At 41.9% G+C, this 26,928-nt stretch overlaps 1 protein-coding gene across 2 annotated transcripts; it reads right to left on the reverse strand.

The window, feature by feature from the left end:
• Positions 1-9,862: 9,862 nt before the first annotated feature.
• slc7a1a (solute carrier family 7 member 1a) lies at positions 9,863-26,867 on the reverse strand. Of its 2 annotated transcripts, none has more exons than XM_080041354.1 (13): positions 26,680-26,867; positions 19,926-20,211; positions 19,640-19,822; positions 19,366-19,524; positions 18,910-19,087; positions 18,269-18,402; positions 16,873-17,095; positions 14,819-14,955; positions 14,053-14,155; positions 13,733-13,941; positions 13,327-13,478; positions 13,093-13,201; positions 9,863-12,911 (listed from the first exon to the last, which is right to left on the reverse strand). In XM_080041354.1, exons 3-13 carry the CDS (start codon positions 19,785-19,787, stop codon positions 12,730-12,732), a joined length of 1,734 nt encoding a protein of 577 aa, XP_079897480.1. In that variant the 5' UTR covers positions 19,788-19,822; positions 19,926-20,211; positions 26,680-26,867; the 3' UTR covers positions 9,863-12,729. The 2 variants fall into 2 exon arrangements, with proteins under 2 accessions (XP_079897480.1, XP_079897481.1); XM_080041355.1 differs by lacking the exon at positions 26,680-26,867 and adding an exon at positions 23,019-23,134.
• Positions 26,868-26,928: the final 61 nt, after the last annotated feature.

A 26,928-nucleotide genomic window follows, 5' to 3' on the forward strand; every position in this document is an offset into this window, starting at 1 on the left:
AAAAATCTTTGTTTGGAAAACATCCCAGTACTTAGCTGTTCCTGGTAAATTAAAGACATACCACTTTTATATTTTTTTGTGAAAGCAGAGTCAATTATAATGCCGGCTGAGAGGGGTTCCCAAACTTTTTCATATGACTGTATATGCATGTTGAGGTGATCTGAGCTGGAATATTTGATGAAGGTATAGGCTTTGTTTCTGCTGATGCTGTGAGAACCAATAGTTGAGGTAACTAGTTGGGGAAACGCCTTTGGGGAAAAAAACATTAGGATGCAAAAACCAAAGAAGAAAATTGAACGGTCCTGCTTCTGTTGTCAAGGCAATGCCGTATCCCATGGGAATTGGAGAATACGCATCATGACCCCTGTGTCTTCCGTCAGGGGGAAAGGTCAGCGTTAGAAGGAGAAGGCGCTGCTCTGAAGGTCAGCTTTATGCCTTTTAGCCTCACAGCTCATGCATACATTCTGCCGGGCCACACTTTCTTATGTGAACTCACACCCATGCACAGCAGTGAGAAATAACACACTAAATATACACACAGTGCTAGAATACCTGAGTGACTGCTATTTTCTTTTCTACCAGGTACATGCTACCCATCTAGGAGCAATCCTATTCCTGCAAGTGGATATGGATGGGAGATAGAAAAAAAGAGCTTGGGGCAGAATAAGAGTCCATATCTCAGCAGTGATCAAATTCAGTAAAGGACTGGAATTGATGGTTTTTCACCGCGCTCCTAACCTCAAGTGCTGCATTTAACTAGACAAAGCTTTCCCTCAGAGGGTGGGAAATGACAAGCTGAGAATATGAGACAGGATGAGGGACTCACTGGAAATGGGGAAAAGGATAAATACAATTTAGAGTGTAGTTTAATGAGAGAAGAGGAACACTTCCTCACCCTCCCTTTTTCCTCCTCTGTGAATGTGAGCTGGTCTGTGTGGGTGAAAGAATGACTGGCAGACATGAGGTGGGAGAGAGGATGAGACATGCAGATGGATACAGAGAGGAGGAGCGCTGTCGCAGGAGAGCTACAGCTTTCTAATTAGGCTGGTGGAAGGGAATACGTGATTTGAGCTACAGAGCCCTGTTTCTGAAGTGACATACGGATACAAGCTGAAGATAGCAGAGGGAAGTAATTATTGGAATATCTACACTATATATACAGTATATAAAGCTAATGAGTGCTACATTGCTCCCATTGATAAAACGTGTAGCATATATTTCCCTTTTTATACATTTCTGTTCTGCAGATAGTGTATCTTAAGCCCAAAATCTAAGAAGTAGACAGTAAATGGACTGCCCTATCCTTGTTTCTCTCTGCAAAATGAGTAGAGGAGAGGGGTTTAGAGATGGTAGAGATGGAGTTTTTTTTTTTTTTTTTGCTGTAGGGGAGGTAGTTTCAATTTCTAAGTTGGCCGTTTGCTGCAATATTCACAATGGTGTTATGGTTGCCACATTTGTTTGTTGTCTGTCTGTCCTCTTCCAGGTTTCCAGGTGGTGGAGATGTAGATCTGAAGTCCTCCTGCATCCACACTAGTCACTATTCATATTTTACTTTAGTATTATTATTATTATTATTATTATTATTATTATTATTATTATTATTATTATTATTATTATTATTATGTAAACACTGTGTCAATGATTGTATTCCTTTGTGATTTTCTGTACATGTGACATCTATTGCATGAAGTCCGTCCTGGGAGAGGGATCCCTTCCTCTGTCACTCTCCTTGAGGTTTCTCAATTTTTTAAATCCCTTTAAAGGGTTTTTTAGTGGGAGTTTTTCTCAGCCGAGCTAAGGGTCTAAGGGCAGAGGGTGTCATACTGTACGGAATGTGAAGCCCACTGAGACACATGTCTATTTGTGATATTGGGCTATACAAATAAAGCTGATTTGATTTGCCACAAATAAAAATAAAAAAATTCTAAGTGAAGAGAAGGATTCAAATAATATAATCATAATGCTGGGGAGGCTCTTGCTTTTTTCAAAAAAAAATATCTAATTATCTAAATCATAACTCATTTCTACCCCAATGGAATCCATACACATGTGACAACACAAAAACCGTGTGTGTCTATGAGCTCATTGTGTCACGCACGGACACACTCACCTGCAAAGACACACACATCTACTGTACATGTGCAGGCTCACTTTTGTCTCAACGTCTTTGTTGTCGGTCCAGCAGCACATGTGGCTGTTACAGGAGCCATTTGTCTTTGGCACTTTGCTTTATCCTTCTCCTCCCCCACAAGAGAGCAGACAGGTTTTATAGCTCCCAGGGGAACCCCAATGACACACACCAACACACACACACACACACACACACACACACACACACACACACACACACACACACACACACACACACACACACACACACACACACACACACACACACACACACACACACACACACATTCACACATATTCAACCTGTGCCATCCCTCTTTCATACATATACACACACACACACAGATGTGAATTCCGGCACACTGAGAGAGAGGTAAAAGAGATGGGGGGGTGGGAGGGGGGAGGGGCACAAATGGACAGAGTGTCGACGTGGGCGTAATCATAATTTATGACTCCTGTTAGTGTTAGCGCATGACATAATTAGATTTAGTGCAGGGTTTTTACATTTAAAGGCAGTGTCAGTTATCCTTAAAGATGACACTCCGCTCCTTTCTAACACAGTACATGTGCTGTGTCTGTGTATGCGTGTAATTAACTAATGACATCATCCTTGCATGTCCTTGTACACTTTTCCTGAGGCCAGATTGTGTTAGAGATGTGTGAATGCGAGTGAAAGTGTGAACTTGTGAACATCTATACACTGATACATTTGAGGCTCTTGCGCACTCGAAAAATAAACTGGCTTATGTTGTGCACACAGAAACAATCATGCTCTTCTTGTCCATTTTTCTTTAATACAAGTTTCCCTCTCTTCTTGTATCATATGCACATACAACCATCTGATAGGTTAAGGCTTAGAGGGAATGTCTATTCGGAAAAAAGCTAAGAGTCATCCATTTCTTCTCCTCCCATCTCTGTCAATAAAACAACACAGACAGAAATAGCACTGAAATGAGCTAAACACTCAAATCTCGCAGGAGACACAATGGACACCCCGTGGAGATGCGACGTGTCATTGCGCTGTGCCTGAGAGCTTGTATGTGTGAACCAATCAACAGCTCGCTACGCACAACAAATGGGATTACCATCACTGGGAGAACAGTGAAGCAGACCTGCTAAATATCCCAAAATAGTATCATCCAGTTGCTTGATTGCTGCTCTGCACTTTCTCTAAAGATGTAGGAACAACAACAGAGCTTATCAACAATCTTTCCTCCCTCGACTGCAGCACAGCAAATCTTCTCAGAACAGTATTCAATTAACCTTCAGTCCCTTGAGAGAATCCCTGCTTTTTCAGCCCGTTCTAACATAAAAATAAAAATCTTTTCAAGTCTGTCTCTATCTCTTCCTCCCCGCCATTCCCTCTTCCACCTTAACAATACAGAGTTTATGAGGACAGGGCGAAGTGATCAATCCCATTTTGGTCCTGGTAGACGGCACATCAGCAGACTACTTCTGCCCAAATAATCCCCCTTCTCTCTCTCTCTCTCTCTCTCTCTCTCTCTCTCTCTCTCTCTCTCTCTCTCTCTCCCACTCCACTCCCACACACACTTTTGGTAGTACCCCCAGGGGGAGTCATTCTACATGGCATTGGGGAACTGTAACAGGATTTCTGCAGGATCTCAGGTCAGGATGAGTGGTCACACCTAACTCAATGAGGAGAACAGGTAAATCAGATTACTGCAATAAAAGATGATTTATTCATTCTATTTTGCTTTGGTGTTTGCTACCTGGTAGGAAACCAACCAGAACATCACTATATGCCGATGATGCAATTTAGGCTATTGGATGAAGTGGAATGAAAAAACTGGAGGCACATGTTCCTCACATCCATCCGTCAACACATCACCAAACACAAGACTCGTCTCTTTGTTAGTAGCAGAGCTGACGAGATCAACTGTGCAAAAAAAATAATAAATAGGAAACAGATGATCACACGTACACAACGTACATTGAAAGTGTCACTTTCTGAACGTGCGCAAGCAAGGCATACACATGTGAACACATACTTCGTCATGAGTAGGCTACCACCAACACACACTCAGGCAGTTACAGTCGCTGCAGCAGGAGCAGAAACAAAGAGAAATTTTCTCATCGGGAGAAAAAGTGGCTTGCAAAATGAGGTCTGTCACACACATAAAAATAAAAAAATTCTAATTAAATGTACCATCTCCTTATTTTTCCAGCATTGCTTTTGGCAAGTACAGGGAATGGATCTCCACTAAATCAGACATGGTGGTGCTTCCCTGCTTCCCTGTCTGTTTTTGCTGCGCTGTGCAGTCTGCGAGGAGAGATTGTGGTTTAGATGGATGAAGTGAAGTGACAAATGTGCAGGAAATTAAAAGAAGAACGACAATGGGAATGAGAGAAATTTGGAGGAGAAAGAAAAACAAAGAGGAGCTCGGATTAGTCTGATCAGAAATAAAACGGAATGCTAACAGTCTGAAGGAGAGAATAAGAAGGAGGAGGAGATGGAAGAAACTAGACATGGGTTTTATTGGCTACGAAAGCCCTGCAGACAAAACAAAGAATAACATAGATCCAGGGCTGGCATGGAGGAGAGGAGGAAAACGGGGGTGTCTGTCCACGCTGGTTGCACCGCATTGTTATTTGTGAAGCCCCTCCACCCACACTACCCCTCGCTCCTGTCGCAGAGAGAAATATTAACTCTTGCATGGCTGCTAGGAGAAACTGTACAAGGGGACAAAGAGGAGAGGAGAGGAGTTCTCTTCAAATGCAAAGCGGTAGCAAGATAATGAATTCAACGATAGCAGAATCCTCCACGGGGCCGTAAGGAAGTTGGCCGTAAGGAAGTTGGCTCACGCTTATACAAACACATGACACACACACAGACACACACACAGACATACACAGTCAGACATAAAGCTGGCAGGGTGAGATGGCACAGACAAAGAAAAGCTGAGTGCAACTTAGACAGGCTGAGTCACTCTTGTGTTTATTTTAGGAGAATATGATAACACAAACAAATGATGCTGCAGAGCGAGGAGGGGGCGGAGCAGAATGGGGACGTGGGGGATTTTTTAAATCAGTATTGAAATGTGTGAGTGTGTGTATACATTGCGCGGGGTGATATGCAAGTGGCAAACCCCAGGGGTATGGGGGAAGGGACAACTTGGAATTGAGCGGTGAGAGGTGAGCAGAGAACAGAGATGGCTGAGGGTATTTGGGGCCGTTGATGATGTAAAAAAATTTAATAAAAATGGTAATGGTTTGAAATGGCTGTGTGTTTGTGTGTGTGTGTGTGTGTGTGTATGTGTGTGTGTGTGTGTGTGTGTGTGTGTGTGTGTGTGTGTGTGTGTGTGTGTGTGTGTGTGTGTGTGTGTGTGTGAGTGTGTGTGAGTGTGTGAGTGAGTGTTACAATTTTTACACGTTGGACAAAGGACAGTGAGAGAGTACAGGACATGGCAAAGAACTCCTTTGGGAAACTATGGAGGCATTCTGCTCATGTGCTGCTGTTCTGTCGGACATGTTTATTTTTGGGAACGTGGAGAAAGCTCAAAAAGAATGCGTTAGACGTGTAGAGCGTGGTCAAGTTTCATAAAAAATGAATGCTGTGTATTCACTTTTTGTGGCTGTATACAGTCACGTATTTAGCCCTCGCAGTTCTGTTCCATCAAACAAAATCGGCACTGCTCACACTTCCACGCTTTAAAGATCTTTCATGGAGTGGTATTTTTTTACCTAATAGATGATGTCACTTGCTGACTGATATAATTGAAATGACTTGGTGAACAATAACAAACAATACATCTCCCTCAATCATCCCTTAAAATGATTGAACAAATTCAGGAAATGACTGCACACACATTCATGCACACACGTGAAAAGGATCTTTCCTGTTAACTCCCTAAAGGACAGGGAAGTGTGTACGTGGATGTGTATTTGTATGTATGTGTGTGTGTGTGTGTGTGTGTGTGTGTGTGTGTGTGTGTGTGTGAAGTGTGTGTATGAATGTGTGTTTGTGTGTGTGTGTCATCAGCAGAGGCGTACCTCTCTGTTCACCCTCCGATGTCCTGCTTGTGACTGCAGGGGAGGAGCCACAACAAAGCTCATTGCCACCTTCCAGACAAAGACAGCGTGGATTTGTGAAAGTGTGCTTGCATGTGTGTTGACACTTCATTCACACTGAAGTCCCAGACCCACACACATACACACACAGGCACACACAGACACACACACACACACACACACACACACACACACACACACACACACACACACACACACACACACACACACACACACACACACACACACACACACACACACACACACACACACACACACACACACACACGCACACACACAAACACGCACGCACACACATCCTCATACAGAGCAAAAAGAAAAGCCTCCTTGAGGGATCACAACACAGGATAGTGAAATGACTGCCAAACCAAACCACTGTGAGTACAACACTTTTGCCTGAACAAAAGAAAAAAAGGAGCAATACAAGCAATACATGTTTAAATGACACACTGACACCCCCCTTTCTCCTGCACTGCACTTATACTGTGTGTTTGCTCCCTTCCTCCCTCCCTCCCTCCCTCCCTTCCTCCCTTCCTCCCTCCCTTCCTCCCCCTCCTTCTCCTCTGTTCTGTCCTATACAATGACCTTGAAGGTTGCACCGGTGCACTACGAACACTCATGGGCTTTGAGACAAACTGTCTTACCTGCAGAAACACAAGCACCTGAGCCCTGAGCACTCACACACACATACACACTAACATATACACACACACACACACACACACCTACACACACACTGCTGCGAGTGCTTTTCCGGGCACAGAGATCTTCTGAAATTGATCGCCGTTCAGGCATTGCAGAGGTCAAATGTAATGAATCAATCAAACATTTGGTCTGCATCTGGGACGGCAGGAACAGTACAGAGACAGCGTACAGTTACAAGCCAAGGCCACACACGCCAACCTCCACATGACCATGGCCGGAAGGGATTGGGTCTAGGGGGTTTAGCAAAATGGACTCAAGGATCCAGAGATTGCGAGGAGTCTCTGATATTTTTGAATCTATAATGTCAGCAGCCAGCAGCAGACATTTCCAATAAACGCAACAACAACAAAAAACACACTTCCCACACATATTTCCATGCATAATATCTCAAGAGAGATTGATTCTATGGACCACATGTTTGGTCCAGAGCAGCCAAACACTGTGAACCTGTACACAGAAACAACGCTTGAAATATCTCAGTCAAGCAAAAAAATTAAATAAAAAAAATATGTGACCATGACAAAAACAGGAAAACTCCTTCAAGGTATGACATGAGCCTCAGACACTGATTAATCAAAAAAAGAGACAGCTGTGAAATAATTCAACCTGTATTTGATCCATCCCTTCCTGTTCTTCCACTCCTCTCCTCCCTCAAAGTAAGCAAATTGCTGCAAAAGTAACTAAAGCCTTTGACTAAGGCTCCATCCGGCTTTGTGAAGCAGTGAGAAGATAGTAAAGTATAAGAGTAAGAGGTAGTTGTGTGCAGTCTCACTCATGCCTCTACTGCGAAAAAGGAGCAGAAATTTGAATGGAAGTGTTTTTGGCAAAATGAAACTGCTGGGCTACATGTGGTAAATTGAGCAAAATGTTTCCTTGAAGGATTGACTAGTCTCTGAACAAAAGCCTCTTTACTCCAACTTCATATCGAGCTATACTGCTCCCACTCCTCTGGGAGGCACACAATCCAATGGCTAAAGTCTGAGTCAGCAGCATTACAGCACTGTGGCACCATGAAACAATATCAACAGACAAAACTGTCCAAGATTGGGCTTGTTTCTCCTTTATTCTAGATGATGCCAGACTTTATTATGTACAAAATCTGGATTTTACAGAGATCACAGGAGACATTGTACAAACACCAGATATACAGTAGCCTACATTGATGCAAATTGTTTTTCAGAGTGTCTTCTTTATCCACCAGTCTCAGTACAGTGGATCATAGCTGGGGACAGGTCTAAAGCCTGGAAAATCTATGTCTGATCATTAGCATCACCCACAGAGACTTGACCTGCTCCATCAATCACACCAACCTGCTCTACCCTGTCTGACCTCACTCGCTCCACAACCCATAGCTCTGCTGCTCCACAAGGCAGTATACAGTCTAGGCTACGATATACGGGTAAAGTTCCACTTATCTTTATTATCATCCTTTTTGAGAATTGTGTTGTTGTTGTTGTGAAATTTCACAAATTCCCTCACACTGCATCGAAAAACAAAACAACCTGGTCCATATTTTAGCTGAGAATTTTGAGCTAAATAAACCGAGTCAGCACCAAGACACTCGTCAATCCATGTCTCCGAAGCTTCGCAGCACAACAAAAAAATAAAAAAAATAGCCTTCCCCGCAGGATGTTTTCAGTTGTGCGACTTACCTCCAGGTTTCTCTGGTGAGGATTCTAGTCAGATTGTCGGTCAAATGCGGGAGTTGCAAAACATAGCACAAGCGTGTCTTTCCTCTCTCTCTCTCTCTCTCTCTCTCCGGCTGGCAAGAAACAGTGCTAGGAGAAAGATGCTGCGGACAGGAGGGAAGGAGGGAGGATGAGAGCGGTGGTGCTGATGCAGCAGCAGCAGCAGACACCTGGCAGAGCATCCCTTATGCTCAGGCGCGCGGCATCTTTTCTCTCTCTCTTTCTCTTTCTCTCTCTCTCTACACATTTGCGCTCTCTGCTGGATCATGTGAGAATTCAATGTGCGCGCGCCATAAAATCAGTCGGTGGCTTTCGCCATACACAAACGCAGAAAATGGATTTGAAAAAGTTTGATTTACAGAACTGTTAGGCCACACGAAACCTAGACTATAACAGAAGGGCAAAAAGAAAAACGCAAAGCACAGTGACTGCATCCTTAAATGATAGCCTAGTATAGGAGTTGAATGCCTATACCATGTAGCGTGCACGTTGACACTGGTGGTACATTGTGTGAGTGTTTGTGTGCGGATTTCAGTGTGTTTGAGCGGGGAAAAAAATTCTAAACAAAAAAAGAGGAAGGAATACATTAGTTGCTTTCAGCCCCTCATTCTCAGTAGCTTTCCCTGGCTGGGTCGGGTCGGTCCTAACACTACCAGCAGATGGCGCCAACGTAAAGACATTTCAGTTCCCAAACACAGTGACTTTCAATGTTAAAACAGGCTATATCTGCCTTCTTTTGTTGTTGTTGTTGTTCATCAGTCATATGTAGGACAGATTGGCATATGAACAGAGACCTGGAATCAATTTAACTACATCTACATGCTATAGGGGGTAAAGCATACCTGAATATAACAACACCATAGCACTTTTGTTTAACTATAAGTCAACTTCTTGGCTTTTTCTGGAGTCGTATCTAGTGGCATTAGTTCATTAATGGGCCTACAACTAAAACACTAGGTTCAGTTGTCAAGAAGATAGCTCTGCAGTCAACAATATATGAAACTTTGCTCGCTACCTAGTGCATGTTGGCACTCCTGCTGGACAAGGCTGTGAGATATGGTTGAAAGCTCCACAAAGAGCAACTAAATAGACCTTTATTTTGGAAGGCCAATATTGAGCTTTTGTACTTGACACAATGCACATTTTAGTTGCCAACTATGGCGACATGGCTCATGTATTTAATTATTTTTTTATTTGCTTGAAGTAATGCTTCAGTGCGTCAAAGTTGAGTGAGGAAACCAATGGTGATGAGTGACAGACTCAAATATACAGAAGATTTGTTTGTGTTTTCTGAACATTTATATATAGTTTTAAGCCACTCACCAGACAAATGGTAAGCCAAAGCAAAAATTAATGTGCCTATAAAAAGAAAAAAGTCTGAGGAAATGATTTAATCACAGCAATATAACAGCAGCCTGTCATCAACTACTGGTGATGCATTTGAAACATTAAAAACCTAATAATGTGACACACATTATGTGAAGGGACCGCTATGGTCAGTATGGTTTCAAAGAAGCATCAAAGGAGAAAGGCAGCAAATAACAATAAGAAACAACAAATAATTACTACCAAAGAAATTCACAAGGAGACGAGAAGACAAAACACAATAGGTTAAATTGATGAGAAGTGGTGGTCTGTTTTGGCGTTAGAATTCTAGAATGATCAAAAGAGAAAATTTTGCTGAATTAAGGTATTATTACTATTGCTTAGTGTAACAATTCAGTACGGCATATTAACCTGTCGGGTACACAAATGACCAAGGCCCCTGGAAAAGTCAGTCATATGGTTGATAAAGGTAATACTTGGAGTAGTAACGTGATGCCACAGATTAATATTCACATTTTGCAATGAAAGGCTGCATTGCAGGGACTCCATTACGCCCCCAAATGACTTGTTTCTGCCACAATCATGCCAATACCACTTTTTTTTTAAACACATCTTTTCTTGTTGTCAAGAAAGCAGTCATGGTTAAAGTAAGGTGAAGGCAGGGATTTTGCCAAACTGCAGGAGACACGTTTTCAGTTGTGTCATGTAAACACAATAGGAGGAACACGATGTTAGACAAAAACAGGGCAGCGTCCATTTAAGCCTTTTTCTCCAATTTTCAAATAATTTACTGCAAAACATATCAACAATATCTTATATACACACACACACTCCCAAAACCACAGATAATGAACTAAATTTTCAAACTAATGGGAACATGATACAAGTGATGATTCATAGGTCTGCATATAAATGATAACTTGACTTTACGTCTATTTACAGGTCTTTGGGGAGTACTACTTCATAAAAAGTCCAAAGCCTTTTTGTGGCACCAGAGGGAGCTGTGACAAATCTCATAAATTAAAGAATCAATAAAGAATCACCTGAACACTACTTTTTGTAGTGTGTTTTGTTTAAACAAAAGTACGTCGTCCAGCGATAGAATGAAGTGAGCTGTAGACGTCTGCTTATCTATGCTTGAGGCGTGTGGGTTGACTCGAGGCTACATTAACTGCTACTAGCATGAGACACCCAAATCTCCAACTGAACTGCCTACATCTCAGGTTGGACTTCAATGACTTTTCGTCATAGGATGATTGTCCATTGTTAGTAAGACAATGCTACAGTAGTGCAATGCTCAAATGTACTTTGTGTACACATATCTAAAAGGCATTTTTGTCAGTGACAACAGTAAAAAGATGTATGGAAATAAATGTACTTCTTTGGCACAATTCTACCTCGTCAAATTCATTATAGGCTCTAACTTTTCAAGAAGTCAGATTCAAAATCTGAGAAGAACACCGAAAATGATCATGTTTAAGTGTGAATGTACATGTGTATTTAATACATCCAGATTGAGCATTTTAAGAAAAAAATTTGTTATATTTTTAAAAGAGAAACAAAATTTTACATACAGTAGCTACGGACGCAAAAAGACACAGCAACCAGCACTGTGAAAATAACTATCATCAATGTTACATGACATGAACTGTCGATGTCTACATGTGATGGTCAACATATGTCGGGATTCACAGATTTCATATATTTACCAATAGTATTAAATATCCCAAATGAGAGAGTGTAGTTTAACAACTGTCAATATTATTGTGAAGAAGATCTAAAGTCAAGTATCTGTTCAACAGGACATGCTTTTTATGTTTTGTTACAGCAGCTTCTGCATTCATAATTTGCAATCACATCCATGGCTCATGATTGTTCAGGACTGCTTTTCAAGACACGCTTGCATTAAAACCATACTGTATCACCACAGCAGCACACCAGGCTTCCCTTTTTGCAAATAAAAGCCTGGCACCTCAGGTGGTATGAATGGACTTTAAATTGGACTCGTGAAAACGGCAAGCTACAGCTCCCTGCTGGCCCACTTAACCGTGCAGCCATTGGCCCGATCACCCTTTTCGGCTAGAGAACAAGGGTAATTATATCATTGACAAGGGGTGTTTACTGCAGTGGATTGTGCAAGCCCTCGGTGGTCAGAGAGGACTGTTGGGAGTATAGCATTTCAACACAGTTACAGTACGAGTAGAGTTGGTGAGTCGCTAGTGGTACCAAGTCATATTTAATACTGTGTTATCTGATGTTTCCGTATTGTGTAGATATATACAGTAGTTCCTAGGTTGTAACAGAGAGAAAGACAAAAACTGAATAACTGTTGAACTTTCTGGCACCAAGACAAAACCACATGTGCACAAAGTGCTACAGCCAGCCGTGTAACCCAGACACTCTGAAGAAGTAACTAGGACCCAACATGAAGAAAAATATCTCTGAACCGCCCTGAAACGTTGACACACTGATGTTTTTCTTTTCTCTTTTTTTGTCACCAAAAGGAGCCCTCCACCCCTCAACACAGTCAAGCGATAGAGAGCAGTTTAAGCTCAAGGCCAAGCAGAAAAAGATTATTACAAAACACTGAAATCACAGAACATGTCCATTACGGCTTCCGAAATCCATTTTGATTCTACCCAGCAGTGAAGGAGGAAAGTCAGTTTGTGAACGTTAGGTCAAAAGTTATTGATCATTATTTTCCCCAAAACGGGAGTACAGCCAGTGACGGGGGGTGGGGCTGGGTTGTTCTCTTGTCAAACATGCTCTTACACAGCCAGAGTGGAGGCAGGGCAGGTTGAAATGTACGCAGCAATGTCCTTAATGCTTCCTACAAATCTCCATCGTCCTCTTCTCTGGCATCCATCCCGTAGAGCAAGAAGGACTCCTTCTCCGGGGCCTCCTCCGTTTCTTGGATGCGCTTGAAGCCGTTCATCTCTGTCTCTGGAGACGAGCGGGCCGTGGCAGCCTCAGTGCTGTGATGAATGCCATAGCAGAAGTATATCGCAAAACCTGAAAAAGGTACAGCAGGACACAACATAAGGCCGACCGACTACTTCAAACTACTAAAACAAGCAAAGCTTTAGATTTTAAGTGTTATTCATCTGTGAATATCGGCAGGAAAGTGTACGAGGTGGGGGAAAAGCAACTATATTTTAATCCAATTATGATGGTAGAAATGGAAACTACCTACCTATAGCCATCCAGATAGCAAATCGTACCCAAGTGCCTCTGTCCAGCTGCATCATCAGGTAAACATTGACAAACATGCTGATCACTGGAAGGAACGGAAGCAGTGGGACCTAAAGGGTCAAATATCAAAGAAAGGAAACACAGGTGGCTTGTGTTAGGACACAGAATAAGATCCCAAAACAAAAAATGATTTAATCCGAACGGTCCTACACAGAGTGAGTTTCCGTTATCGAACCTTGAAGGAAAGTTTGGTCTTGCTCTCGGGCTGTCTCCACACGATGAAGGTGATGAGGATACACGTGATAAAGATGACACTGAGGGCTATGATGTTCCACACGGCGATGGTTGGCTGCACCGCCAGTATGCTGAACACCAGGATCAACACTCCTGCAGAAGTACAGTTTTTTATTTCATTTAAGTTAGTGTTTATATCAATGCTTGTGAAACTCAATTGCCAAGAAATTTTAAACACACATGACTCAGTAAAGTAAATAAAGCAATAACAACAAGTATTTTGTCTATTGCTTTTACCTGAACCCCCTACAACATCAACTATTACTCTTTTGATTGTATGTTTTTGTGCTCCTATGTTTTTGTACTCCTATCCACTGTATTAAAGTAGGCCAGGTGTGATCACCTACCCAAGAGGGAAGCACATATGTTGACGTTGAAGCCAGACAGTGTGGATGGCTCAGTGTTGTCTGGGAACAGGAGGGTCCTGAAGCTGAACCTCTCCTCCATGCCAGGCAGCATATCCCCCATACTGGGAACACTGATGCGGTCGCTCTGATCCGCCTCCTCCTGGGTACTGGCCATCTGATATACACCACTGGGCAGATCGGGCTGGTACCTGACACAAACAAAAGCAGGAGGACCGTGATGTCACTGTGAAGCCTCAAGCGGGACCACATTTCCCTGCTGTCCCTGGTTAAACGTTATTTGCTGAAGTCCCCACACTGACCTGAGCACCAGGACACAGGCAGCCACCAATGTGTAGGCCAGCAGCGTCCCTATCGACATTAGGTCCACCAGGTCCTTGAGTTCGAAAAGAAATGCCATGATAGCTTCAAGAGCAAGGAGAGAAAGGAGCGAAAGAGAGAATCATGAAGATAAGCCTATTTGTTTGAACCGGAGAACCTTTGTCGGTGTAAAGCCAAAGAGAGCACCGTGATGTCTGTGGTCCCCAGTTTGTCCATAAACAAGTATTGGGTTAAAATGCAGAAGGTCATTTTTATTTAGCTTCACAACCTAGCTTACACATTCAATTAAGATGGTTAACATGACATACATCATATCTGCTAAAAAAAGTAGCCAGTTAAGATTGTAATTGTGACGATTCTATCATGGTGACATTAGCATTTAGCTTAAGGCATTGCTGTTTAATACTGCCTGATAGAGCTTCCTGCATGGCTGTAGTCTTTTTTCACATATATATTTACCATAGAAACAAATTAAAACATTTGCATACATTTGTTGCTATTGGCTCCCCCTAAGTAGCATCCAATAATGACTGCTGACAGAGAGGCCAAAGCTGATCATGCAGGTTGTACTCTTTTTCCACATGATCTCAATATACTGGAAATCAACTTTCACACAATCTAATACCTTCTTACTCCTCACTCTATGGCCTGGGCCATCTAAATTCCAACTTTCCTTTCCTCTCCTTAAACTAGAGGTCCATTGTTTCCTTATTCTTCCTACTCTTTTACATCCCATATTCAGCTTACCAGACATAACCCCAGCGGTTATAGTGGAACTTATGGGGGATTTCCTCTCGCTGATGCGGGCCAGGTAGGAGAAGAGCAGACCATCCCTAGCCATGGCAAAGATGATTCGAGGTAGGGGGAACATGGAACCCAACAGACTGGGGTGGGGTGGGGAGGAAGACATCAGATTGAGATGATAATTGAAGGTGTGGGGTAGAAGAACAAGGGGAGAAGAGGTATTGAAAAGTCAGTAGGTGAAAAGTTTGACGAATTAGTGAAAGGAGACGAGGAAGAAAAGATAGGAGATGGTAGGAAAAATAGGAGTTAAGGATTTGGGAAAGGAGACCATGTAAAGGGATACCAGACTGGCTGCATTGTAGAGCAGCAGGGGTATGATGTCAGAACAAGAATGCTCCGTAAGTAGAAATATGATGCTCCTCCACATGCTGTTACTCTTTATTCTAATGTAAAGAAACTGGTTACTTCGCCATGCGGTTTTGTTTGGTATTTAAATTCCTTCTTTAACCACCAAGTGTAAGTGTCCCTAACCTCATCGAAAGACAAAAGTCCAGCCACTGACCCATGTTAGAAGTAGAACATGGACTGCTTTACCAAACTATAAAGATACCTGGCCATGTAAGACAGCATTAGACACAATAAGTGATGGCCTTTTCATGATGAAGGGCTGATTTCTGGTAGATTTTCGTCTGAACACAGTTACAAATATAAATCTGCAATAAGCAGGCCAGTGCATTTGCAAACTGGCACAGCACAGCCCAACCACATGAAAAGTGGGCTTCAGTGAACAAGGGTGCTGTGGAAACATGCGTGTTAGTGTCTCACCTGCCACAATGCCAGAGGTGAGGGTTGCTGTTAGCGGGGTTTTTGAACGGGGGCTGATCTCGGCCATGAACTTGAAAAGCAGCCCATCGTCGGCCATAGCCCAGATCACACGGGGCATAGGAAACATAGCACCCAGCAGGCTATCAGGGGGAGGGGGCAAGACCAGGATATATAGTATCCACACTTACACCTACAACAATGCCATCAAACATGTATACGAACAGAAACTCCAGCTTGCACAAACAATATTACCTCATAGAGTACATTCTCACAACATAATACGCTATACAGTGTGCATACCATATACAGTAAGAATAATAGTGGCATACAGAAACATGTTTAACTTCAAATCACACACTACTGTTCAAAAGTTTGGAATCTCCTGCCACGAAAGCTTGATTGGGTACAGTCAATATTTACAGCCCAGTTATACCGTTGTGGTTCAAAAATAATCAAGGGTAACTTTTATGAGCTGGAAAACCAATTCAAAAAGCAAGGGCTATCTGGGGGCAGATATTGTTACAACAGTATTCTGCCTTGCCATTGGACACTGCAAAGACATTGACTCAATGGATGTTTTAAGAATTTAATTATTCTGGTTTGGAGGCCAAAATGATTTTTGATGATCAAAAAAAACAGGTGATTCCAACTTTAAAACATCGGCCAACATCTGGCCTTACACATAAACCTTACCATATGTACTATGCACACATTTTTAAATAAAATTAATCTAAAATGTATATAATTCATAGTGATCTATTATACTAAAGCAATAGATATTCACATTATTTGAAAATAAACCATGTATATAAAATAATACCAACATTATAAAATCAATAAAAAAATCATTATTGAATTTATTAAAAATGCAGCTAGTGGTGGCCTTTGGGGACATGGGTTGCTGTTATATAATCACAAGCATTAACTAATGGTACTATAAATCAAAATATTTTTAGCAGTGCCCTTATTTTTAGTTAAGGGATCAAATGCCATGCCAGTTTAAATATAAACTCACATAGTCACATACACACATGCACGCACACAGACAAAGACAAACACACACACACACACACACACACACACACACACACACACACACACACACACACACACACACCCCCTCACACACACACACACACACGCATCATGTCTCAATGTGTCTGCATCTGCATGGTAATCTGAAAGAGAGTGCATGATCATGCATTTAAAACTAGATGTGTGTGACTCCTTACCTTGTAGACAGAGCACAGAGAGAGCCTACAGCTACAGCATATTTGGCTCCTCCCCAGCCCACATATTTAAAAGCCATAGGCAGAGGGCTGTTGTTGTCCAGCAGGTAGTATGGCATCATGAGGGTGAGGGCCGCAGAAACACCAAAGTACGCTACGAAGCAGATGAGCAGCGAGGATACAATGCCGATGGGGATGGCTCTCTGGGGGTTTTTCACCTCTTCACCTAGGGTGTAGAGGGTGAACAGACACGGTTAAAGAGGGAAAACAGTACAACTTTACTTATTTATTGCATGACCAGTTGCTTCTGGGCTTGCAATTGATTTTTAGAAAAAAAAGGGTGCTTGACTATTGGAGTTTCAAGACCAAATTTCCCCATTACCACTATATGCATTATCAGCTGCTCAATCACAACTGGCCGTGTGGCACAAACACAAATCTTTACATTTTCAATTTGACTGCAGTCTGCTGATTGCACTACTGCATTCAAGCAGGTAACTTTAACATAGTTTAGAAGTTCAAGTTCTCGTGATCATGATGGCAGAATTCCAGTAAATATGGAAAACTAGGCAAACACGTATTTAAAGACCATTTTGCGTGTTTTTTTTGCAACAAATTGAACAAGGAGCTTATTTTCCCTGGGCACCCAGAAGACCAAAACACCGAGCCATTCAGCTGCAGTTGATTACGCAACAGAGCTCCTTCAGGCGAACACTCACTTGTTCTGAAGTGGAATCACATTGCAATGAAGGAGTGTGTATAGTACTGTATGGATCCAACCCTAACCCTACACATCAATTCATGACAGGTGAACATAAGGGCTTTGGGCTGACTGAGAGTGTGTGTAACAGGCATGTCCCTACAAGCCAAACTTCAACAATCATTTCGGGTGAAATATGTGCTAACCAATAAGAAATCAGGAAAAAGAGGGGTGGGAAAATGCCAGGGCCCTGAGAGTAGGCGACTATGGAAAACACTTGTAGACTCTCCCCTTTACAACCCAAGGGCCTTGAATTGATTAGACAGGACTACATGTGCAAAGACAAACACCCATTTCGTAGGTGTAGATCTGCACAGGGTAGACAAACTAGGGCAAAATCTCCCCATACCTCACATCGTTATTTACGCCCCTAGCCTGCATCACAGTGCTTGGCATTCTGCCAAGAGCAAAATAAGTCCAACCGCAGAAAACTGCATCTGCCCCGCTTATGTAACACTCCTCGATGTTTAGTCAAGCCTAGGGTTGAAATGCTTCCAACTTTAGATTTAGTTACACCTACCAGCCCCCACCCCAAAACTGAAATCTACCCATAAGGCAGAGGAAGGGATACGAGAAGTGGAACAAGAAGAGAGAGCAGAGCCAGAGTGTGTGGTTTCCTTTGATTAGTCTAGCACTGACCTGTGGTGGCGATGCAGTCGAATCCGACAAAGGCATAAAAGCAGGTAGCAGCTCCCGACAGGACGCCAGTAAAACCAAATGGCATGAAGCCGCCCTGTCCTAGCATCTCTTTGGTTGGCAGGATATCTGTCACACTGAGCAGGGGAGAAAATAATCATTAAAATCCACACAAAATAACCTATATTGAATGAAATTGTTGATCAAAGCAGTTTCAATACAGTGGTAACACTTTACAATAAGGGTACATTAATTAACAGTTACAACAACAACTCATCAACTATTAATGGTAAGTTGATGTGTAGTTCATGGGACTATGTATTGGCAAGGAGTTCACAATACGATACGCATCACGATACATGGCCCACGATATGATATATCATGATACATTGCAATACAATAAATGCATATTGCGATATATTGAACACTTTACAGTTAGTTAATGCTTAGTGAATGCGTATAACTGACTGTTGATTAATGTAACCCTATTATAAAGTGTTACCAATACATGTTTGGAGAGGCTAGTGGAACCTCAAGAAATTAAACCTTTTAAGCCTGAATAAAGGTATCAAATATAACATTGGATGTTTCACAGAATCTCTACGATATATGTGAGAAGCAAATGTGTACATTTGCATTCTTACTTCTGGTTTGAGGTACTGGTATAATTGGCCTGTAGGATCTCTTCAGGGTCTATCTGCCAGTTCTTCAGAGTACCTTTGACCAGGCCTGAGACCACCATGAACAACAAAACCAGGACATTGATGCATGTAAACACTTTGTTCACCATCGCTGACTCTTTCACCCCAAAAGCCAGCAGACCTTAAGAAATGGAGAAGACAAAGAAAGGAAAAACATCAAACTAAACCTTGTTGGTGAAAAGTGAAATTGGAAGTAAAGGGACAAACTTTTGGACGACATATTTAACATTGGTTGTTTTTCAATACTGTATGTGCCAATGCAGCGATGTAAACTGGTACAGATCGTAAAGGTTCAAGGGTGAGATAAAGATAAAGTACAATCTTTGTGGAACTAAATCAATAAGACCAGACCAGGCAAGAGAGGTAAGAGACAGTGATAATGAAACAAGCTGTCTTTACCTGTGAGGATGATTATGATGAAAACGGCAAAAATGTCAGGGTACTCTGCCAAAACCCCCGGGGCCTTCATGGGCATGTACTCTCTGCAGAACAGTTCAATGTGCTTCCCCACCAACTCGTCGAAGGTGGCGCTCCATGCACGGGCCACACTGGAGGTACCTGAGATGAGAAGAATGACCAATTGAGTTAGATTTTGTGGTGTATTTTCAATTTTGTCAACAAGCTGTTTGGTTCTGTTGATGTTTCCCTCCATTTTTCTCAATAGCATATTTACCGATGACATAGGAGAGGATGAGGTTCCATCCGGTGATGAAGGCCCAGAGTTCCCCTACAGTCACATAGGAGTAAAGATAAGCTGAGCCTGTCTTGGGAACTCGGGCTCCAAACTCAGCATAGCAAAGACCAGCCAACACAGAGGCCATTGCTGCTATCAGGAAAGACAGCACAATGGCAGGACCTATGGGGCGGAGGGGGGAAATGGATATTGTATTAGAGGCTTTAGGATTTGTCGCACAAGAAAACGTATAAAATTTGTTTTTGCGGCCGAATGTGAAACTTGCCTGAATTTTCTCGGGCAACGGCACCAGCTAGCACGTAGACGCCGGCGCCCAGTGTGCTGCCCACACCCAGGGCCACCAAGTCGAAAGTGTTGAGGCATCGGCACAGACGGGAGTCCTCTGTGTTACAGTCCACCACCTACACCCTCAGCAACTGCTTCCCGAAACCCAGAAGCTTCCCCAGTGCCATGGATGACCGTCTGGCCTCAGGGAGGGGAGGGGAGGGGGGGCGGGGGAGAGAAGGATGACCAAGGCTTGCAAAGGTCACAGGGGAGATGTCACACACACCCTAATGGGAGAAAGAGAAGAAAATTATGGGATAGTTATATAAAATTCCATACGCTAACATTTACTCAAGTGCCTAAATCGAGAACTCTTCTGTTGTAGTCATTGATTGGGACAAGCCAGCTCTCTTGAGTGTACTAAAATGTCTTTATGATTAGAATTGTTCATTGTAAGGTGATTGGCTTATAACCTGGAATGTAAAATTGTAGGTTAACAAATAAAAATGTCTCTAAAGTAAATTAACAAAATTATTCAGTATTATTTTTTAACAATAATACACACCAAAAGTAGCCTGTACTAAGCTGTATCAACACATCAAGTCTGCACAACTTGCAGACCACAGTGGAACGGACAAAAAAAAACTCAAACACTGGTCTTTATTGTGGTTTATTGTTCACGTTTGCCTGACAAACTTGTTGTAAGTAGAACAGTTTTCTGAGTGTGTTGCATAACGCAACCCAAATCCACATTGTGTGATTGCTAGCCAAAAACTGAGGGCCTATGGATAATCCATCTTATTGCTGGATACGTTCCTGACATATGTTACGTAACGCAGCACAACTCACAAGAGTAGGCAGGGCCCTTGGAACAGACAGTTTAACACAAAGAAAACATAACTCATCATGACACAGAAACACTTACTTTAAACGAGCCCCCGAGGCTCATCACATTGTGTTACGCCTACACATAGCATGGGAAAAATAAACCTATACAAGACTATGATTTACCCCTGCTTGGGACATACAGTGCAGACAAGACCAACCCACCATTATATTCTGAGTAAACAGATTGAGTACAAAGAAAAACAAAATATCTGGTGATTCATGCCTATATAAAAAAATACTTGAATAAAGATTTGAAGGAATGGGCAGCCAACCCAGTTTGAAAAAGTCTCTAGGCTTGGGAGGCCGAATGCAGCTGTAAGAAATCTTTCCAAAGCAGTCATTGAGGAGATTCCCCGGGTCAATAGTCTGTCCAACATCTCATGCACATTCTCCAGTGCTGAGCTCACACACTGAGAGGCAATACTTGATATTTGGAACAGGACAAAGATGGAGGAATGGAAAAGGGGAAAAAAGAGCGGAGGGGGTATAAACAATGTCCTGCAGCGATCTAAGTTATGTTTTGACGCATCTGGCTCTTGTCCAGTGGTATGTCCCACAGAAGGGTGGACTGGGAACTGAGTGAGTGAGTGACACGCAGCAGCATAACACCGTGACCAAGATAATGGCCCCTGTCCAGAACCAACTGACATGAAGACACAAAACAAGAAAAGGTTGTTTGGCCCATGCCACAGTCATGTCACACCTCATGGAAACTTTCTGTCTGAGGGTAAGCTAAGGTGACGACCTTGTAGCCTTTTTATAGATTTCCAGAAAAGATGCTGGCTCAGGTAGCATACAATGTTCCAGACTGGCCTATTGGACTACATATGAAAAATATATATTTTGTATATAAACAGTGTGTCCCCATGAAAGCTTTAACCACATGTTCAGCCACACAACTAGCAACTAGCCATTAGAATGTATTACAAAAACAGAGATATGCTGAATGCAAAACCACAGGTTTTACAATGTGGTTTACTACTCTGTAAATTATTATTTTTTTTAAATATGAGCTCCTCCGTATTGAGAAGATGTGCCATGCTGGACTATAAGTACTTCAAACAAGAAACAACTGAGTTCCTTCTTGCACCAAACTGTCCACCATGACAAAGCACAATTTACAATACAATTCAGGAAACATTAAATTCAACCTCTCGCTCTTGCAGCTCTTATTAGGTGTTGTAGAGGTCACTATTGTTTGCATGCATGTCAACAGTGAGGCTCGCTGGATGTTCCTAGGAAAGGGTGTGGAAAGATCGACACAGGTGCAGGCTCTCTTGTTGTATACCATCATGTACCGCTCATCATTCAGAGCCATAAACATGACAATGTGCCTTGTGCCTGAGAGATGCAATAACTGGTTGACAGACAATGACTCAGGAAATATGTGGATAATAGATGTGTGTTTTTTTCTTGTTTTTAAGCAGCAAAATGTTCTGCTTCCAGCATGTCCTTAGTCTTATGATAGCAAATGCATATTTTAGGATTTTGGAATGTTGGTTGGACAAAACAAAGCATTTGAAGAATTTGTTTCAGCAAATTCTGACTTTTTATAGACCAATCAATTTATCATGAACGTAGTTGACAAATGTATTGAGGATGAAGATAATACCCAAATAAAGTATCTCATAAATAAAAATTCAAAAGGACCACGATTAATTATGCATTGCATTTAAACATTCAGTAAATGTAACTGCATGCTTTGGATGTGCAAACCTACAGCCATTTCCAATTCAATTATATATGAAAACAATGCAATAAAATAACAAATAATCGATTAGTTGGCGGGTCCAAACCAGTAGCAGTAAGACATTATATTCATACTCAGATACCCGGGAGTTTAAGTAATAAAAGGCTAGGAGTTCAAATATTATTCAAACATCCAAAAGTAAGCATACACTATTGCAGGAACCCAACTGACACACACACATGCATGCACGTAAACACAGACGAAGGTAGCCTACATGAACCGCATGACCCCACACTGAGTCAAATACGTCAATACAATTCATCAGACCGAATTATTGCACCTTCAACAGGAGGAAATCTGACAATTCGTGTCAAACGTGTGTTTGAAAGAGGAGTCCTAATGAAATACATACACACGCATTTAATTTTGCATTCAATGTCAATGCAGCGGATCAATGTCAAAGTGGCAGTAACCTGTTCCTTCTAAGCGAAATTGGAAAACACATGGAGTACTTACTTGAAACCAACTATAGATGCACTTCTCCTGTTGATCCGAGAGGAAAGCTTTGAGGAACCAGGAACGATGACAGATTGGGGGGGGATTAAAAAACGTACTTGTTAACTATTCTTCAGGCTGCTGAGAAGAGTGCACAACGTTTAACTGCCGGCGTTCTGAAATAGATTCTGGAGGAATCACATGGCTTGGCTATTCCAAGAAGCGCACACACATGCACGCACAAGCATGGTCGAAATGCAACAGTAGTTGGCTGACCGTGAAAACCTCTGTAAATGTATTGTTACGGTAATATCTCTGGACGAATGTAACGTCTGTTTTAATTGTAATCTCAGAGTTGCAGGTGGGTGGACGCAACCTACTGTTTATCTACAGAGAGTAGCAGCTTTTTTTTCATTCAGCTCTAACAAGTGGCATTGACTGGTGGCAGCAGGCCTCTGCATTGGTGTAATCAATGCATGCAAGAACAACATTCGAATGTGCAGGGATCAATGTTACAAGAGCCTTCAGGCTCTAAAAAGCATGGCCCTTCTTGTTTTAGTGTTGGCTCACACGGACACGACCTGCTGTGAGTTTAAAGAGGATTTGGCAGGTGTGATGTGAAGAAAGCAGAGGTGGTGCGTGCCTGCCAGCTGGAGGGAATGGATGAAGAGGGGTGTGATCCTTTGGGGCCAATGAAAGTAGACATGACATGAGTGCATGACAGTGCTTGACATTTATACCAGGAGTCCTTGTCAATACTTGAATTACTCAAATGACTGGACTTATTTGACAGAAATCGATTAAGTCTGTCTCTAAAAAAAAGTCGTAGGTAACATACAACATATAGGGCCGGTTTCACAGACATGGATTAAGCCTAGTTCTGGACTAAATTGTACTTTCAATGGACAATCTCCATTCAAAATTCCATTTAGTCCAAGACTAGGCTTAATCCATGTCTGTGAAACCGGCCCATAGAGATTTAGCTCAAAGGAGTTCCCCAGTAAGTCACTAATGGACCTTTAACAAACACTCAGTCAAATTATTCCTGACTCCGCTATCATTTTATTTCTCTTGAGCATATCTTCCTGACATGTAACTGACAGCATACACATAAGCCTAAATTATTACATGTAGATACATCCATGTATTAAAAATGCACGATTACCCAATGAGCCATCTGTCAACATTAAATATAACTGATAAGCTGTTATGTTGTCATTAATGTCTTGCCAAGGCCAAAATCAACCGGCTGATCAAGGCAGAGTTTATCTATTGATCCCCAACATGTAAACAAATTGGTGTGTTGCTGTTTGACCGACTGTGATGGTGACAGCATAACACGCTCCCCACAGGGTCACCTTGAACTCATCATGCGTGGGTATTTTCTGGCATGTCTGTCACTCAGTCCATCAGGAAAATGCAAAATCAAAGCCAGGCGCCACCTCCTTGGACAAATAATACTGTACTGTAAGTGTTTGCAAGTAAGAAACTTTTACTGATACCTGTTAACAATTTGGGTGGATATTGTTGGTCAGTGATTGCTAAAGATCAGAATCTTCAAAACATTCTGGATCATAATATTTCTGTAACTTGATTAGTTTTGTATTGTTAAAAATGTACTTACTGTTGAAAAAAAAGATTTCCCTGAGAAAATATGACTGCAGACAGATGTAGAATTGTGTATTTCCACATATCACATTTTTGAACAAATGTTGTATTCTGACATAGTGTATGTGCGGTTCATACACCACAGTGTAAGCCTGTTGTGCGTTTGACAATTAAAAAGTTGGCTTGGAGCATCACTGCCCATTAAATACAAAGTTCATTCTCAATCTGTTTCAATTCCAGCGACTAATCACTTCCGTAAGAAAGAAAACACATTGTGTGTGTATTACTATTACCCAACATCGTAGTAAGCTCCTGATCCATGTTTTGCAGACACTGCAATCTGTTTACTTCAGATACACTTGCTGGCATTTTTGCACTCTAAGAAAACACCACCTGAACTGTGAGTGTAAACAAAAGCCACACGCTGTTTAAGGAATGCAAGAAATACAAGTTTATGCTGGCATTACCAAACACACGGGCAACCAAACATTAAAAGGTGTAGTCAGTAATTCTGGAGAATTTTTGTTGTCAAAATCAGTGAATATCTCCTAAACAATCCTCTACCTGTCAGTACTGTGTGTGGACTGAAATAGATCCAGTGTGAAGTCACAGCCTAGGCTCTGTAAACGGGCATGTTGCTGGGTACCGCGGTCCTTTGTTTACATACCCTTACTTTACATATCAGTTTACAGAGGCTGGCTGGATTAAAACTGGATACATCAAAGTAGGGACAGTAGCGTATTGTAAGGAGATATTCACTGATTTTGACAAAAAGTGATATCATCAACAAGCATTCTCCAGAATTGCTGACTCAATCCTTAAGCCTGATGATGCAGCCGAAAGGAAAAAGAAAGCTCTAGTATGCTCAAGCCCTCTCCAGAATCATCTCCAGAATCTGAACCGGGAAAGCTTCCAAGCAAACCCTTGGGTAGGTTGGTATAGGCTACATACAGCCCTGCAGTCAAGTGACCCACTTTCAGAGCAGCTAAAGTTAGACTGTCTGCCACTGGTGCAACTGTAGCTGCAGAGATCCTAAAGGTCAAATCTTGATACCAAGTCATTTTGTAATATGGTTCAATTTGGAGTATAGTACTGTATAGTAAGCCAAAGGCAATTCAAGAGTGTTCAGCTTTTACACAACACTGTCTAAGGGTATAGTCACTATTTTTAAACTGCTTGGTCAAATGCCAAACTTTGCAGAGACAGGTTGACTCATACCTTCATAAAAACAATCAATCAAACCGGTCAACTATGTGGCCTTTATTATAACACTACAATCTTCTTGTTGGCTGTATGGGAATGAAATGTTTGATAACATTAATTTGACCAGGAAAGTAACAATGTGTATTACACATGCACTGGGACTCAAATCTGTATTATCTGATCTGTGATGCAAAGTCATTTTAACAACACTTAGCACACTTCAAAATAATACATTATAATAGCTGTAGTTATTGCATCGTATTTAAGTTAACCTGTGAAACATTGTCTGTTAAATGTTTAATTGTTGCAAACTACACCGTTTCTCTGTCATACAGTAGGCTATAGGCCTACACATAATGTACAGTAACCCTGAAGGGGGAACTCTTGAATAAATCTTTCCACATCCCGGCACCATTACAACACTTTCTCAGATCACCTATGATCATCAGCAGCTCTCGTTGGGCATGCTCAACTGCAGCTCCTGCAGTCAAAACCGGACTTAAAACCAATTACCGGAATCTCATATTTCAAGGCCGTCGTTTCAGCCAACGCAATTTCAATGGCAGATATAAGTGATCACCCCAACTCCTGGGGTGCAAACTGCACGAATAGCGTCGCAGGAAACGAGAATCCAATGTGCAGCAGTTAAAATGGGGTCTGAAAGCATGTGGCTTACAGCATGGGTGCTTTCGAATAGAAGCATTCGCGCATCCATTCAACTTTACGCACGGAATGAGTTTCTCTAGCGCTCCAGCTGGTGCGTTTAAACTAAAGCTCATCCAGCGATAACTACAAAAGTTATTAATTACACATTGCAGAAACTTTTGCATGGATGTGGCTGCGAAGCATGCGACAATGAGTAGTGTTTTACCTTATATACTCTGCGGAAGCGCATGAATCAGTGATCCGAGAATAGGAACAATTTCCTTGAGGTAAAAAAAAACAAAACAAAAAAAAAGGAACAAGAAAATAAATTCTATAAATTAACAAACCAACTGCGTCGAATCACGGCGAACAGCACAATTATAGGTCTCTCTTTGGTAAGACGGATTTTAAAGTTTCGTGTTGTTGCTATGTTTAACGCGTTCGGACGGAGGAGGGGATACAGAGGCAAACAAGC

This window comes from Ammodytes marinus (genome assembly GCF_949987685.1).
Source record: "Ammodytes marinus genome assembly, chromosome: 14".
NCBI classification, from domain to species: domain Eukaryota; kingdom Metazoa; phylum Chordata; class Actinopteri; order Uranoscopiformes; family Ammodytidae; genus Ammodytes; species Ammodytes marinus.

Coding starts and splice junctions, on each gene's coding strand:
- slc7a1a (XM_080041354.1), bottom strand. CDS start 19,787: ATGGCCTCTGTGTTGGCTGGTCTTTGCTATGCTGAGTTTGGAGCCCGA. Junction 14,956..16,872: donor CTCTGTGCTCTGTCTACAAG/GTAAGGAGTCAC, acceptor ACCCCACCCCAG/TCTGTTGGGTTCCATGTTCC. Junction 13,942..14,052: donor GCCTGTGTCCTGGTGCTCAG/GTCAGTGTGGGG, acceptor TGTTTGTGTCAG/GTACCAGCCCGATCTGCCCA.